Source organism: Osmerus mordax, chromosome 20 (genome assembly GCF_038355195.1).
Source record: "Osmerus mordax isolate fOsmMor3 chromosome 20, fOsmMor3.pri, whole genome shotgun sequence".
NCBI classification, from domain to species: domain Eukaryota; kingdom Metazoa; phylum Chordata; class Actinopteri; order Osmeriformes; family Osmeridae; genus Osmerus; species Osmerus mordax.
In genome coordinates, this window is record NC_090069.1 from 13,502,416 (window position 1) to 13,520,954 (window position 18,539).

The 18,539-nt window shown below is 40.0% G+C and overlaps 1 protein-coding gene across 1 annotated transcript in view; it reads left to right on the top strand.

The window, feature by feature from the left end:
- The window catches only part of depdc1b (DEP domain containing 1B), a 55,237-nt gene that overhangs the window by 15,254 nt on the left and 21,444 nt on the right, over positions 1–18,539 (top strand). The window contains exons 2-9 of the mRNA XM_067258519.1: positions 3,965–4,230; positions 4,373–4,514; positions 4,618–4,745; positions 4,866–4,996; positions 6,320–6,367; positions 6,697–6,837; positions 14,050–14,216; positions 15,570–15,746. Of these exons, the coding sequence (XP_067114620.1) occupies positions 3,965–4,230; positions 4,373–4,514; positions 4,618–4,745; positions 4,866–4,996; positions 6,320–6,367; positions 6,697–6,837; positions 14,050–14,216; positions 15,570–15,746 (1,200 nt within the window). The remainder of the gene's footprint in view (positions 1–3,964; positions 4,231–4,372; positions 4,515–4,617; positions 4,746–4,865; positions 4,997–6,319; positions 6,368–6,696; positions 6,838–14,049; positions 14,217–15,569; positions 15,747–18,539) is intronic.

An 18,539-nucleotide genomic window follows, 5' to 3' on the forward strand; every position in this document is an offset into this window, starting at 1 on the left:
CATTTTCCGTTTTTTTGTTTCGATAATAGAAAAAGAAAAACTGACCCGTTATCTGATTTTCTTTCATGTCCTTAAACATGGAAATTGGGAAGTAAAATAGTGTGTGGAAATCTTCTTTCTCAATTTTGCATATATTTTTGTGTTGTGACCCGGAAGTTGCTCCCATGAACTTGACAGTCACTCTGGTCCACATATTCAGGATGTCAGCAGAGGGTGTGCTGCCATTTGTATGGAAGCAAATCAGTGACATCATGTTTTGAATTTTAAAATGCATTGAATACTTAATATTTACATTTACATTTAGTCATTTAGCAGACGCTCTTATCCAGAGCGACTTACAGTAAGTACAGGGACATTCCCCCGAGGCAAGTAGGGTGAAGTGCCTTGCCCAAGGACACAACGTCAGTTGGCTTGACCGGGAATCGAACTGGCAACCTTCGGATTACTAGCCCGATTCCCTCACCGCTCAGCCACCTCACTCACCTGTCAATATTGAAATTTAAACAACACCGAATTCACATATGAATATATGAAACCCCACACACCAAGACAGCGACAGCCCCCCTCGTTTGGAACATGAAATCTGTTCCAGGGGAAGAGAACTCTAAGTTATACTTATAGAATAAGGATGGAAACAACCCGTCCCCCGTTGCCTCCAACTAGTAACATACTTACCTTTAACAGTCGTAGAATTGACTAAACAATAACGTTTTTAACCTAATTTTAAATGTCGAAACAGTATCAGACTCCTTAATTGAGACAGGTAATTTGTTCCAGAGAAGAGGTGCTCTATATGAGAACGCCCTACCTCCAGCTGTTTTTTTCTTAATTTTGGGAACCACCAGATAGCCGGCATCTTGAGATCTAAGTGTCCTTGCGGGGCAATAGGGTGCAAGGAGACCGGAGAGGTACAGTGGTGCCAATCCATGCAGAGATTTGTAGGTTAGTAGTAGAACTTTGAAGTCAGCTCAGGCTTGGATAGGGAGCCAGTGTAGAGAGACAAGAGTAAATGTTATGTGATCAAACTTTCTTGTTCTGGTCAATAGTCTAGCAGCAGCATTTTGCACTCGCTGTAAATTTTTTAGGTGGGTAATTGGGAGGCCAGAGAACAACACATTGCAATAGTCCAATCGGGACGTAACAAATGCATGTATTAGTTTTTCGGCATCATCCTTTGAGAGAAATTTTCGTATTTTGGCAATATTACGTAGATGGAAAAATGCAGTTCTGGTAATTTGCTTAATATGGTACTCAAACGAAAGGTCTGGGTCCATTGTGACAACTAAATTTTTTACCAGCTGGCTTTGAGAGACTTTGACGCCGTCTAGGTCTAAGGTCAGATTGGACAAATTATTTATATATTTTTTAGGACCGAAAATTTGAACCTCGGTTTTATCCGAATTTAGAAGAAGGAAATTTGCAGTCATCCAAGCTCTCAACCTAGAAGCACATTTTTCCATAGCATGTGGACGTTCTCCAGACTTTATAGACATATATAGCTGAGTATCATCTGCATAACAGTGAAAATTTACCCCAGAGCTTCTAATTATGTTTCCTAAAGGCAGCATATAGAGTGAAACTAACAGAGGGCCTAGAACTGAACCCTGTGGTACTCCGTATTTTACAGTGGAGCTCCTGGATGAGCAGCCATCATAGTGGACATATTGTGATCTATCAGATAGATACGTTCTAAACCACTGAAGTGACGTACCCGAAATCCCAACATAGTTCTCCATACGTTCCTTGTCAAAAGCTGCACTTAGGTCTAGAAGAACCAGGACAGAGATAGAACCCGCATCAGAGGCTAACAGTAGATCATTGACTACCTTGGCAAATGCAGTTTCAGTGCTGTGGTGGAGACGAAATCCAGACTGGAGAGGTTCATAAAGCTGATTTGAGGAGAGGTGCTCAGTGAGCTCAGTGGAGAGAAATGGCAAATTTGAAATTGGCCTGTAGTTGCTAAGACAACCTGGATCCAGGTTTGTTTTTTTAAGAAGGGGCTTAATAATAGCTTGTTTGAAATGGTTGGGGACTTGGCCAATTACAATAGATTCATTAATAAAAGCATGGGTGGTCCAATAATAGGGAGAAGTTCCCTACAGAGTTTGGCAGGGAGGGCATCGAGAAGGCAGCTAGTGGGTTTCGAGGAGTCTATCAGCTCGATGAACGCTTCCATAGAAATAGGGTTAAAGTTAGTGAGAGCCTCAACATGCAGCATGCTTGGTATAGGGGCAAGTTCAGTGTTGATGGCCACTCCTCCAGGACTAGCCTGTAGTTTGTCCCTTATTGCATAGATTTGTTGGTCAAAGAAATCTAAGAAATCATTGGGAGAGAGATCTGAACTAACACAGAGTGTACTTTTCTTAGTGAGATTTGCAACAGTATCAAATAGGAACTTAGTGTTGTGTTTGTTCTTACTAATCAACCTAGAGAAATATTCTGATCTGGACCTGATGAGGACTTGCTTGTACTCCATTAGGCTGTCCTTCCAGGCCAGGCGGAAAACCTCCAATTTAGTGGTATGCCACTTACGTTCTAGTTTTCTAGTGGACCTCTTAAGAGTGCGGGTTTCCTCTGAATATCATGGAGCCAGTTTCTTGTCCTTTCTTTTCCTTGGTTTGAGAGGGGCAACAGAGTCTAGGGATAGCTGAAGAACCAAATTCAGATCCCTCGTTTTAGTATTTAATGATTTATTTGGGACGTCAAGTGCTTCTAGTGCAGCGGGTAGAATATTAGCCAGTTCCAGAGCTGTGTTTGGGGTTATGCAGCGGCTAGTATAAATATTCTTAGTGCCTCCAAGGCTCTGGCAGAGGTCCATTTTGAAGGTGACCAGGCAATGGTCTGATAATATAGGATTGTGGGGGTGGACAATGACGTCACTAATCTTAATTCCCCGCGTGAGAACTAAATCCAATGTATGCGAGTGAAGATGGGTAGGTTTGGAAACCACCTGAGTGAGACCTGTGGAATACATTAGAGCAGTAAAGGCCTTACATGACCCTTGTGCTGCCTTCGGGTCACATGACCCAAAGGTTCATAACGAACCATTGTTGCATTTACCAAATTGTACCTATTACAAAAACAAATAAAAATATTTTTCTTTTAACCTTCGCAATGTTGGGGGTCTGAGACAGCCCAACGGTTAAAAGAAAATGCTTCACTTTGTTTTTGTATGCGTTAAAGTTGTCGCAATACGATGGTGGGTCACAATGACTGATGGGTCAGAATGACCCGAAGATAACACAAGGGTTAAAGGATCTTTTGGGTCATCCACATGAATGTTAAAATCACCCATAATTAAGATGGTATCAGTATATGTCACAAGATCAGCACTAAAATCTGCAAATTCCTCCAGGAAGAGGGAATACGGGCCGGGGGGCCGGTATAGAGTAACTATACAAAATGAGGGAGGGGGGCCAGGAGTAGTAGCATTATTCCTTTTTAAAATAGTTGGTGGTTTCATGCAAATTATTTCAAACGATTTGAAGGTATTTACAGATTTTAGGCTGAGGTTGAAGCTTGCTTTATATATCATAGCAACACCACCACCTTTCTTTGATACATGAGGGATGTGTGTGTGTACGCAAAATCCGGAGGCGATGAACTGTAGTTATAGAGAATACAACAAGATCTGTAAAGCAATACCGATACCATTATTAGTTAGTTCAAAGCACATTGTTACATGTAAGAATAAGACCCTTACCAACTTTACCAAATGTTTTTCCAAATGAGACTTAGAGTAATATAATAAAACGTGTTTACCAGTGCTAGGAATGTTTTGTAGCAGTGGGGGCAGGCCTGTCCGACTGTTATTTTGTATTATTTTAACTGGGACAAAATGGGCAAAATAGGTTGATTGCTGAGAAACAGTCTTAGGTACAGTACAGAAAGCATTAGGATATTATTAAATATTTAACACGAGTCTTCCTGTTTTCAACATGCTTTACAAAAATTTGCCTCGCAGTGGAATGAAACCATAAAGCTCTTCCGTGGGGGCATGCCATTGAGAAGACACTGGGCACACTTCCGTATCTATGACACCAGCTTCACAGGCTCCGAGGCCATTGATTGGCTGCATGAGATGCTGCGGCGGAACCATAACTTTGGGCCAACGGTGACTCGATACCAGACCCTACAGCTTCTCAGAAAGTTCCTGAAGAATCACATTATCGAAGACATCAAGGGCCGCTATGGGAATGAAGACTTTGAGGACAGTGGCCAACTCTACAGGTGATGTTCTCTTAGGATATCTGAATGCAATCTTGTATTTCCTTCATATAGCCGATCAATAAAGTGGCTGCATTTTGAAACCACTGTCATATAAATTATATGCCCTTTGTTCTTATGCCATTGTCTTCCTCCTGTCCAATAGATTCCCTCCACTATCGCCCCTGAAACCTGTGCCCCAGAGACTCCCAGTGACAGAGCTCAATGACGTGCCCCGGCTGATCCGCTGGGATGATTATGAGGAGCTGCCTCAGCAGGAGAACCTACTCAGAAAGCCTCAAGCGCTGGTTAGAGTAGCCATGGTCTCTAAATTCTCAGTTTTGAAGATCAGTACAATGTGTGACAAATGTGGGGGGCATAACACTGTTTATTTATTTTGTTATCAATCAGAACTCTGAGTCCTGGAATAAGAGGCACAGCATTGCCATTGGGGAAGTGCCCGAGTGCAAACTCATACGCAGGAGAGAAATCACACCCAAACAAATGGACCGTATCTGGAAGTCAATGACTATAGCACAGTATGCACTTCCTCCCTCTCATGCTTCCGTGTATACCCTTTCAGTGTCCTGATGTTAGTACTCCTGGTCATACTCAATACCATTTTTTTGCCAGCTGTTTTATAACAACCTTTGTGTCAGTTTGCAGAGAGTGCTGGGTTTGAAGTCAATGGACGGAGTGCTGGACGGAAGATATGTAAATGCCGAGCACATCAATCACAATGTGTCCAGTGTCAACCTGACGGGAATAGTTGTCCTGAAAAACAAAGCAGGTAACTACCAGAGCCTGATTTACAAACCATGTGTACAAAAATATGTGTGTTGACTGTTTAGTGAATTAGGGCTATTTGTGCCTTGATTTTGGTTCGTATTATCCTGATTTGTGGCTGTTGAAGTGGTGGATAAAAAAAAAGTGTTAATCAACATTAGGATTAGTTTTGTATGTCATGATCAGGGTTCTAAATTAACACCCGCCAAATGCGGGTTAAAATTAATTTTGGTGGGTGTTAATAAAAACTCACTAGCCAGTTTGGCCGGTGATACATGTTCTCGGCATGGTTCTCGGTCATTTATCCCCCTGGCAGTACTTCCTAAGTTTCCCATGAACACTGTGCCGTAATGCTACGTGACAACGTTTTATACACCCATTGGCTGCGCGCAGTTGAAGTGAAACCGGCGCGAGAAACCGTGGAAACGAACGGAGCATCCACCAGAAAACACAAGGAAGAAGTAAAACGAAGCATAGCGGATCATAGGAGGTAATAAGAGCTAGCTAGAGTAGTAAAGTAAAGTAAAAAGTTAACTTAATGCGGCGGTGGTTAGGACAAACTTCTGGGGGCGAGAAGAGGAACGAGGCAGGGGATGAGGATATTGATAGCACTAGAGAAACGAAGAAAATAAAATGTAATGCAAAATGGCTGGCGGGTCGGGAATGGCTTGTGTTTGACAATGAAAATGTTGTCATGTTTTGTAAGGATTGCCGCATGTAGTCTACACATAAGAAAAATTATGTTGCTTACTGACACAGTCTTCTATAATGTAAATGCACTGTTATTAATAAAGAGTATATTAGGTCAGTTTAATTACTGCCTGCTTAGGACAAAACGTTACTGTAAATGCATGGGCAGGAGTCAATCTCATGACGCGAATGGACGTTTTAGCCATTTACAATAAATCGTGTCCTTACTTAGTCACCTGTTGGTGATTTCACATTCCCTTGCATCATACTTCTGTTCTTCATTTTACTTCATTTTCTGTGTTTTTCATGCCAACAATGTTAATAAAATGATCAAATGCATTCAGTGAAACTCATAATTGTTCTTATTTTCACCGGAAAGAATTTGGCTAGTGGGAATTCTCACATTGGCTGGTGATCAAAAAAGTTAATTTAGAACCCTGGTCATGATTATAAATGGCAACTTTTTTGTGGAAGCATGACTTTGCTTTCCATTGTTGCCTGCAATACACTATGAAATATATAGCAGATTTTATAAATGAGATTATAAAATAGATATTTAAATTGGTTATTTACTGTACTTGCTTGCATATGAACTTGTATTAAACTCTCAAATTTTTCCCTCTTTCTGCATTACCAGACGACATGCCCTATTGGGTTCTGTCAGCTATGAAATGCCTTGCCAACTGTGAGTATGAATAGCCCAACGATTATAAACAGTCAACATAAAAGCAACAAAACTTCATTTTGGTTGTGTTCGAAAATGCTCAACGACATTGTATTGCACACTGTAAACCTTGCCCCATTTCAAATAAACGGTGGCCATTGGTCCATCCAGATTTGGTTTGGGGGATATCTGTTTGAATGGGAAGGTGGCCAGACCCATCTGCCAGAGCAAATAAAGCATGAGCTTGCAGATTAATCTGGTCCCCAGGCTAGGCTTCATCCATTACCGTTTATCATGGCAAAAATTCATTATGTCCGTACATATTTGAATATTTCTCTTCTCCACCCCAGGGCAGAATGAGGGTGAGACTAGACAGCCCATGTACCCAGGCTTCGAGAGAGATGTCTTGAGGACCGTGGCCGAGTATTTCCAGAGACTAAAGGAGCCGCTGTTGACCTTTCACCTCTACGAAGTTTTTGTCAACATACTCAGTGAGTGTTGCATGATAATAAAAAAAAATAATTATACTCGGTGTTTCCCACAGAATTACATTCTATTTGTGGTGGTAGGCCATATGTTGTCAACATTAGGGAGCTCAACAAGTAATGTGAGCACACATAGTGCGCAAGCAAATTGTTTTCACGGTAATTTGTGCTCATTTTTTGGAGCTTTATGTAATAGAAATATTACGTTGGAGTCATATTGTTATATTTGATGAATGAAGCGCCACGATCGGCTGTTCACAGTAGACGCACATTTTACGTGCCGGTCACCAAGCCTTTCACCTTCTCTGAGCTTTCCTTTTTCACATGTAAAGCTGACATGGTACATAAACATGGCATAGGCTATATTTTGGCAACTTGTTATTCCAACAGCCGTCGCAACATCATCTCAACATAACGCCTGGGACACACTGGTTGCGAATCGCCCTGAAGCGCCACGATCGGTTACGAATGGCGCGAGGTTGTTCACACGGCGCGCATTTCTCGGCACCGGTCACCAAACCTTTCACCTTCTCTGAGCTTTCCTTTTTAACATTGAAAGCAGACATAAACATTGCATAGGCTTTATTTAGGAAACTTGCTGCTCCAACAGCCATTGCAACAACATCCCAACGTAATGTGGCAACATTTGTCTTTTTTGCCGTAGGCTAGTCTTCAGGGCCGGCCAGACCCAATGAACAAACTAAACATTCGTTTAGGGTCCCGTGATTGGTTTGGGGCCCCCCCAAAAACTAAAGTTGGCATTCAAAAGGGCCCCATACACAATTTTTGTTCAGGGCCCCCAAAACCCTAGGGCCGGCCCTGCTTGTCTTTGTAAAATAAGCTATAGTGCTGTGGGTCATACAACTCCATGTAGGCCTATGCTACTCAACTTTGATTATTAACTTTGCATCATCAATCTTCCAAAATTTCTCAGCTGGTTTGTGATGTAAGGCAGGGTTTTTCCTGGGTCAAAATGGGTCTTCGGTGCTCCAAAAAAAAAATATATGTTTTCTTTTTTCTAATCAATGTATTTATTCCCAGGTGTTTTGCACCCCCCCCCCCCCCCCCCCCCTGTAATAGTCTAATAGCTAATGTAATATTGCACATATTGCACCTATTTCCCCTAAAGCAACAAGGTTAGGCTACTTAAAGACACCTTACACTCATAAAGTATGCTCTAAATGGCATAAATGCTGCCAATTAATAATTGACGTAACAACTTATTGTAAATGGTCAGTAGTAGCCTAGCCTATCGATTAAGGTAGGCCACTCTGAAGCATGTACACTACCTGCTTCATTTGATCTTGATAGGCTAAGTATTCTGTAGCAAATAATAACAATAAACCCACTTTTTATTAATTAAAACTACTTCAGCACCTAAAATACAAACCTGAGCAAGGGCAGCAATCGCTATCAAATCAACAGACAATTTAGCTAGCAGGGGAAGAATGCAAACAACGAAAATCACCAGTTAACTTGATTTAAATTTGCAAGAACTATACAGGGCTCTCAAGTTTTGAAGACAGGCAAGAGTGACATTTCCCCTCCCCCAGCCCCCCCCCCCACTCAAAATGTATTAATTAATTAATAGCTTTTTACCTGACATCTTTGAAAGGCAGCAATGATTAATGCATCCATGGCCAGGATATAATGATAAAGTATGACATGATTTTAAAAGTCACCTATAACATCGACTATGCAAAACACTTAAATGTATTTAGTGATAATAAAATTATTAAGCCTATTTCGAAAAATATGTTTATAATGTGACAATATGTCAGTCATCGTGTGATAACGAAAATATGACTAGGCCTACACTCAGGGGCGATTTTAGGATCAGACCTTTAGGGGTGCTCAGCCCCCAATGACAATGTGACATGAATACAGTGCCTTGCAAAAGTACAAAACCCCCTTGCTAATAACAGGCATGCAAACAGGTCAAGGGTGAAAAAGGTGAGAAGGATACGGCGAACCCCCGACCCTCTAGGGGGGTCCGGGGGCATGGTCCCAATTGATTACATTTTAAAGTTAAACGCATGAATCTGGTGCACTTTGAGAGCAAAATTAAGAGATCTATGTAGAATCTGTGCTCTTGTAAACAATGTCATGTTCTTTTAACCATAAAGACATTTTTTGTAAGCATTGGTTCCAGAGCCAGTTGTAATGTTGGGAAGCATGGGTAAAATGCTGTGTTGGCCACGGTCACAAATCACTAGGTTACCCATTTTGATTTCAAAAAGGTGAGGAGTTTGCATGCCTGTAAATAAATCCCTAATTTCACTGGATAACAATTCATACATTTATGTATTATTATGCAAAATATTGAATGAATGAAAAAACTAAGGATGTCCCTTCATGAACTTTTTAATTATTATTCTTTAAAGGGGTGCTTCAGCACCCCTAAAAAAAGGTCTAATCGCCACTGCCTAGACTACTTGTTCTGTACAGGTGTTGTCAGTGAACAGGCTGTAAAACCGTTGGTTTAGTTACAGACACTCATGAAAAACTGATGCTAATTATCTGGGAAACATTTTCTAAGTTGTCATTGTTTGTGTTAAACAAGTTGTGAATTAGTTGTAACATTAAAACAGGAGATCATGACTTACTCTGTGCTCAAAGTGATGCTCGAGCTCCAGTGGTTTCCTCTCTAGGTGAACAAAACTTTCAGAAGACGTTGTAGCAGAATCACGTGAACAATTCCAGAATATGATTTTTTTCCATTGGTTGTTGCGTTAAATCTTACCCAGATACAATAGTGGTATTTTCTGATTAGCTATTGTGTAGACCTTTTCTTTTTTTGGATTGGGTGATAAGTGGCAGGCTCAACTAAGAACTCCAGGGGAGACTCGCTTGATTCCTGCCGGTTCCATAGTGAGAGAGGCGCAGCCAGAGAAATTTTGTTTGGGCGCTGCGGCATATTAAATATATTATAAATAGTTTTTCCGCCTGAGAAATACAATGTGTGGTGGGAGTGCGTGACAAAAGACCGAAATGAGTGACTGTCACGCTCAATGCGTGACAATTGAGAGCCCTGACTAAAGATTTATACAATAACAGGCTTAACAAGCAATCTCAACTGCGGTGTGAAGTGCGTGTCCGTGCAATTCTCCGACAAGCACTCTAACAATCAATGCTGATAGACGGCCTAAAATGTTGTACAGCCTGATTTCTGATACCGTGGTGGCAGAAATGTAGCCATAGAGGGAACACTGCACTATATATTATCATTCCAGGTTAAGAATACCAATGGAGGCTGCGTTGGAAATCGTAAATCAAACTTTTGTCAGCATTTTGAGTGGAAATTTCATTTGCATTTGTACAGGTGTATTCGTGCACGTCGGGCTGGCCCTCGCAGCGGAACGACAGTTTACTGGCCGCTCTGTCCATTCGCGCACCTCAAAGTTGCGTATTGATCAGACAAGAAGACACGCTTATCAACTCGATTACTATTGATCAAAACAGAACGAGGGTTCGGCTGTAGCCTACTTGAAACATACTATTGAGAACATATTCGCTGACATGCATTGCACGCGTGATGAACACAGCTTTAAAAAAAAAAAAAATTAGCGCAGACTTTTGTTTGCCTTTGGCGCTCGGGATTTGTCATTGGCGCTCGGGAAAACGGCTTTGGCGCGCGCCAAAATTTTCTCTATGCAGGAAAAACCCTGAAAGGTTTTGGTGTATCTTTTTTTTGAGTGTATGCCAGCTCGTCTATCTCGCTCTTAAACACACTGTTTAGAAACAACTCACTAATATGTTGGCTTGACAGTCAACATAATCATCAACCTTTTTTTTATGTTTACATTTTGAGAATTACAACTAACGTAATACAATTTTAGGTAACACTTTAGAATAATGGTCCGTTGTTAACGAGTAGTTATGCAGGAAGTAATAGGTAGTACTACATTAACACCGGATTTGATACTATTAACTAATATGGAACCAAGGTTAACTAAGCAGTAAGTAATAGCTAATTTACTACAAAGGTAGTTCTTTGGTAGGTATTTGGTTATTACTAAATACATATATCCTCATTGAGAACTACTTGTGAACTATGACCAATTAAGAAAGAATAACCAATTAATTACTAATCACAAAAGTAACTTGTCTAAAAAGTGAACAATTCGTTTTTTTTCACTCTGAACATGGTCAAATAGCATCAAATAGGTTCTTTGTGGAAACCAGTTTATGAATATTATATCCCCCCAAATACGTAGCTACAGGTTGAGATTGTGACTTCTCTTACCAAAGGATGGATGTATGTTCTCTGTTTATTTCAAACTTAAACATGGTATAATACAAATAATGATTAATTTGTTTTAAAAAAATTATAATTGTGAAGTGATGCTGACACGCTCATGATTGGATTAGTTCACTATTATGAGCTCTTGAGTGTCAGTTCAATATATCTCAGACTCCAAAGACCTACCTTTATGTTACAGTATCCATCTGAGGAGGACTTCTCTTTAGGATATTAATATAAACATGTTTTCTTGTCAAAAACAATTTGCATCCTGCATTTATGTTGCGATAAGCGCAAAACCACATCTTCCAGATTACAATGCTTGTTAGAATATCACTAGTGCCTCACAGTATGTGTATAAATATAAAATTAGACTTATATTACTTGTGAAAACCTTGTGAAAACTCCTCACTAATTACTCAAGCATTACCTTGTCATCCTGCAGGAATTACTTGTGATGTGGACCATTATTTTAAAGTGAAAAACATGTTAACTCATCACTAATTACTTAAGCGTTACCTTGTCATCCTGCAGGAACTACTTGTGATGTGGACCATTATTTTAAAGTGACAAACATGTTAACTCCTCACTAATTACTCAAGCGTTACCTTGTCATCCCGCTGTAATCTGGACCATTATTTCAAAGTGAAAAACATGTTACCTCGCAAGATCTACAACATAAAACAACTGCAGATTGGGCAACATTTCTTTTATTATATGCACTGGTAGATTTCCATGAAATCGTAAAAGAAAATCCTACTTAATGCAAAAATGCACATGGGCATGCAAGAATAAAGCACTTTGTAAAATAAGTCTGAAAAAAACATTCTTTGTTTGGCACAATGATGAAACCTAGAATTTAAAGAAAAATGATGAAACTAGAATTTAAAGAAAAATTCTGTATTTTGAATGAAACATTCAACACATTCAACAAACTGATGAAAAACTGAGTCAAACATAATGGCTAAATAAGTATTAAGTAAGTAACGCTACATGCCTAACCCAAACCAACGTATAACGTTAGGCCTATACTCACTCTGAGTATAGCATTGGCCCCTACTACGAAATACAACAGCAACACAATTCCAAAGGGATGAAAATGATGAAGGAAGAAATAACAAATGGCCCAATTCAGAGAACAGGAACATGGCCCAAAACGCTAGCTACAGTTGTTGCTAGCTGTAAAGCCAGGCTAGCTGTCGACTAGCTTGTAAAAAGTCCCATTCATACAAACTGTATATTATTGCAATCGAAATTCGCACTAATTACACAATTCGAAATTCGCACTAATTCTAGCCTACAATTCGAAATTCGCACTAATTCTAGCCTACAATTCGAAATTCTAGTGAAATTCACCTAGTCGTTATCTATGGGATTATGTTAGTCAAATACTGGATATTTACCATCCATAAAAATGTGCCAAATGATTTCGTGCTACAAACTCACTAATTGACGTTGCACCAGAGTATAGGTATAGGGAAAACATGACATGGATTTCAGGACAAACAGGTTTCGGTAAGCCAAGTCGACTGGATTTGGAAAATGGACCGGTCGGGATTTGATATTTTCGGAGCTGCAGAAAGACGTAATAGCAGTCGCATCGAAATTGCATGCATAATCATACAGTATGATCAAATATTGGGGAGGACATGTCCCATAATCATACAGTATGATCAAATATTGGGGTGGACATGTTATAACGTTAATCATAGTCATTCATAAACTGGTTTCCACAAAGAACTCATTTGAGGCACAAGCTTCTGAAATGTTATGACCATGTTAATAGTAAAAAAAACAATTGTTCACTTTTTAGACATTACTTTTGTGATTAGTAATTCATTGGTTATTCTTTCTTAATTGGTCATAGTTCACAAGTAGTTCTCAATGAGGATATATGTATTTAGTAATAACCAAATACCTACCAAGTAACTACCTTTGTAGTAAATTAGCTATTACTTACTGCTTTGTTAATCTTGGCTCCATAATAGTTAATAGTATTAAATTCGGTGTTAATGTAGTACTACCTAACTGAAACTGAAACCGAAACTGAAACCCATAGGTTACATCACAAACCAACGGAAACATTTGGGAAGATTAACGACACAAAGGTAATCATCGAAGTTGAGAAGTAGCCTATAGGCCTACATGGAGTTGTATGACCCACAGCATGTATTTTACAAAGGCAATGTCAAAAAATACAAATGTTGCCACGTTATGTTGAGATGCTGTTGTGATGGCTGTTGCCTCAGAATCAGAATTCGGTGTATTCGCCATGTATGTTATACAAACACGGAATTTACTGTGGCAGGGAGGTGCAAAAACACTAAACATAAACATGTTATAGGCTATATTAAGTATATGTACCATGTCAGCTTTACATGTGAAATAGGAAAGCTCAGAGGAGATGAAAGGCTTGGTGACCGGCGCGGAAAAATGTATGTGTAGTGTGAACAGACTCGTGCCATTCGTAGACAATTATGGCGCTTCAGGGCGCTTCGCCGGCAGTGTGTTCCAGGCATAAAGGGATGGGGCCTAACCGTTAGTAAACTCCGGATTGATTCTCCGGCCGTCTTTTCTGAGGGAAAAAGCCGTTCATCCCGCACATTTATTTAGTGTGTGCACAGAAAAAGGGGGCTATTCAAAGACGGGTCATTCGTAGTGAGAGAGAGAGCGAGCGGGGCAAGAAGGGGCTGAGAATCAATGGGCTGTGCGCAAATCTACAATGAAATATATTTTTGCTATATATGTTAAACAGTAAAAACAAAAAATCATCAATTTGTGGCAGCCAATTTTTTTATGTGGCAGGCCGCCACAAAAGTGGGAAACACTGATACTACATGTTATTGGAATATATTGTGGTTACTGTCAGTGGACTGACTGAATGTTTGTGAGCTTGTGTCTTTATTTGGGTGTGACTGTGTATAGTTTGTGTGTGTTTTTACTCATAGACTGTTTCTGTTTTGCCCCCTTCCCAGGCCTGCTTCAGCAGCGTGAGATGGCATTGGATGCTCTCCAGGTGTGCTGCCTTCTACTGCCCCCGGAAAACCGGCGCAGGCTCAAGCTGCTGCTCCGCCTTATGGCCAGGATATGCCAAAACCCTGCCTTGCCACCCCTCAATGACACCATCGCCACACCCACCCTGGTACATATCCACGTCCCTTCTCAAATACCCAAACTATTTTTATAGCATAGTCTCACTGGCTTTTCTCCCCATGAGGACAGTACGGAAAAGTTGGTTAAAAGAGTACAAATTTTTTTGGAAATAAAGCCGCGGCCTGTATCCTGATTTTACAGTTTTCTAGTGGTCGTACGACTTATATTTCGAAGCGGCCTATAGCCTGGTTTTAGAACAAAACAACAGAAACACTTTAGGGGGTTATACCACTCTTATAACCCTATTCAATCGATGTCACAAAACCGCATTCAAATTTTAGCCATGTGAACATAATAATATATACTGAATAATTTCAGTAAATCAAAGAAAACCCAGTGAAAGGTTATATACATTATACATGTTATATACAATCGCTAACGAGCAATTGGCTAATTCAACTTCGGTAGTGTAACCGAGCTCTTTGTAGGTTTGTTTTAGATATAATTTGATATGGTCGTATGGACAATAAGACACGGACGCGGTCTCTTTTTACAACTTGTATTTTCCCACTTCTCTTCTTGACATCGCCATTCGAACAGCCCTCACTGACTTCACGTAACGCTTACGTCAGCATCATGCCTACGGCAACTCCCGAGGGACAAAACACCCTTTTCCGTTGAACATAGAAAGGTCTGCTACAGTAGGCTGTCCTCAGGATTTGCAAGATAGCTAAACTTATACTATATCTAAAACAATAAATGTTGCCACTAGATGAGTGACTTGGCTTTTTATTTCTGGACATACTATCCACAACCGAAGTGTGTTGCACAATGCTGTAAGATCGCCTATACTCGTGCATTGCTTGGTATTGTAGCGACAATGCTCTTGGTACCCAGAATGCCCTGCGGCCAGCTGAAAAGCTACGAAGTTAAGGGCATTAGCTTAGTTAGATAAGCATTGTTCGGAGTTCTATTGTTGTGTTTGTTCTGTTTTGATGTGATGCTATGGTCTGTAGTTTAGATAATTTGAGTGGTCACCCTTATCGTGAATGTTGTCTAGTTAAATCACTATCCAAGCTGTCCAATGTGAAAGCGTTCCTGGATAAATAAACAGTCGGCTTATATTCCAGTGCGGCCTAGACTCGGATTTACAAACTCAAAGCTTCCATTTTGCTGGATGTGGCTTATAGAAAATGCGGCCTATTTCTGTAAAATACGGTAGTTCACAAATGGGTTTCCTTCATTACTTAAACTTAGAAAACTTTATCAAATTGTATTCAGTCAAATTGAAAGGAAGTATCTAGCTCCCCTTGCAATAACAGTGTTCAAAGTGCTCAGAATCTTCAAAATATCTGCAGTTTCTCTCATACTTTAGCATTTTGTGTTTGTCCTTCCCTGTCAGATGGTGCAAACTTTTTCACGCTCCATTTTGCGCTCCGCTGATGAGGTGGACCTGGACGAGCTGCTGGCCACCAAGCTCGTCACCTTCATGATGGAGAACCATGAGGATGTACTCTGCGTCCCCCACAGCCTGCATCGCCAAGTGGAGGGGCACCTCTCTCACCTCCGCAGGGTTCAGGTCAGTCGGGCTAGATCTGAATATCTTGATTAATATTGAAAACATCCTTTGTTTTGGTGTCACATACGACACAAGGTTGTTTAGATGTCAGTGAAACACAAATACAGATTACTTCAACTATGGATACAGCTGGTGATGACAGTTCTTCTCAGTGGCTTTAGTACGTATATTTCCTCAGTCAAATTCTGTCATCTCTGAAGTACTTGTTCAACTTCCACATCATTTATTATTATGCCACCCTTAGACACAACGCGAAGGCCGAGGTTCCTTTTTCATAGATGTTTAATGTGTTGTTGCTTCTTCAATACAAACACCAACACTGTAGAACTAAATACGAAAATAAAAAATATACAACAAACCATCAGTCACACATTCAGACACATGTAAAACGCACCGTGAACTTGTAAAAACTCAAATACAGTTACATATAACTTTTGCTTGCTTGTGTGCTAAGAGTGGGGTTTATATTCTTAGGTTTCTTGATCGGATGGCTTATAATTGTAAAGAAATTACAACTTTTGACACACTTCTTCATTCTTTTCCTTCTGACAATAAAACAGGAAGTCACATACCGAAAACAATTACGATGGGAAATGAACAATTACGTATTCGTACGGTCATGGAAAACCTGGAAAAGTCGTGGCATTTCAAAATTGTGTTTTCCACGACTGGAAAAGTCATGGAAAAATAAAAACATATTGAAGTCATGGCAAAGTCATGGAAATTTGTTATTTTCATGTTATTAATTAATACTTTTTTCCAACAGAAATATTCTAATAAAAGATCTGCCATGACCTGAACAAGGATCACTGCGCCAGCTCATTATGTACGTTATAGACCTATGCTGAATCCCTGGTGGTTGTTTACAGGCTGTACTGCAGTTTGCCTCCGACTATCACGTCTCGAGCTTGTTACAATATCGCATGCTGACCACGTCAATGATGTAGTGTTGGAGGTAACGGTTTACCACAGATATTAGCACAACGTTAATGAGCGAGCAAGATAAAATTACAGTTGCTATGCCAGGCAAATGTACATTCAACAATGCTTGGCTACATATGCCACAATTCTCATTGTGGATATCTGAAGCTCAAAACGTATCATGTGCAAAATGTAGGGTTGGGTACCGAAACCCGGTTACACTATGGAACCGGTTCCTACGCAACCGGTAGGAATGGGACCAGATTAGAACGCACATTTCAGTTCCTCATTTCGGTTCCACTTAATGTGTTTACTGAAATATTTTATCTCTGTCCCTCCGAAACGAACGTAAAAATATCACACTTTCTCTGTAGTCTACCATTAGCTAGCTACCTTAAATGTAGGCTAGTTTTAAAATGCCATATTGTCCCTATGGGCTCACCAAAACGGACGCAAAAGCATACTAACCATTCACTGCACGTGATCGCTAGTGAACATATTACACTTGCTCTGCTAGTCTATCGTTAGCTAGCTAGCTTTTAGTGCATTTAAAATGCCTACAGCGAATCAGTCGAAAGTGTGGCTGTATTTCACAGCCAAGGATTCCGACATCGCAAAATGCAACAAATGTTTCAAAACAAGTACGTGCAAAGGGGGAAGCACGTCAAATTTATTGAAAAAATTTGGCGACACACATGATACTACTTAATGCAATACTTTCAAACTCATACCTGTGTGTACAGGCCTCTTCGACACCATCTGAAAGAGTTTTCTCCTATGCAGGACATGCCATAAGTCAGGAGAGGTGTCGTATCTTGCCAGAGAAGGCAAATATGGTCATTTTTCTACAAAAGAACTGCTCGTTTGAAGCTGGTTTAGTTAGTATACCAACTAAAAATTTATTTTGTTGTTACTTGTTAATAGTGTAACTGTTATTTATTAGTTAATAATTGTAGTTGTGTGTTAGGTGACTTAGGTTTACTTATTATATATTCAAGTAAGCTACTTTAAATTGTTAATATATTGTTACATTTAAATATTTTTCAATAAATAAATAAAAATCTATAAAAGAGCTTTTTTTTATGCCATTTTTCAGTTATTCAAGAATCCGAATCGTTTAGGAATCGTTTTAAAAGTACCGGTTCGGAATCATAAAAATCCAAATGATACCCAACCCTAGCAAAATGTTAATTTTGTGGAAAAGAGTTTGACGTTTCCAATATGGGTAAGGCTGCGCTAACTAGCCATATGAAAGGCAAAAACACCTATGCCGCGACCGAGACAGACAACACTCTCATCCCCAGCTACTTCAACCCAGGACCAGCCACTATTCCCACTACGAATTCCACTACAAATCCTTCTACCGCTGTTCCCACTACGAATACTACTACAAATCAAGCAAACATCCATATTGGCCACTGTAAATAGGAATGAAGTCCTAGCTGCCGAGGTGTTGTGGACTTTGAAGGTAGTGAACTCTCATTATTCATACAAGTCATGCAAAGATACATCGGTCATATTTCCCAATATGTTCCCAGACAGTCAAATAGCATCAAGATTTTAATGCGGTGAAAGAAAATGTGCATATATCAGTACATTTGGACTCACACCTTACTTTAAGTCCCTCACAGTGCGAGAGGTGTCCAGACAAATTGCCTATACAATGCTCTTTGACGAGAGCTTGAACAAGCACTTACAATGAAAACAGATGGACATGCGTGTCAGAATATGGGATGGTGGAGGCCAAATACATTGGCTCAAAATTCATGGGACATTCCCCTGCTGACGACATAATTAATAAAATGAGCGAAGTCTTGTCTGAGATTGGAACTAAGAATCTCCTTCAACTTTTAATGGATGGGCCAAATGTCA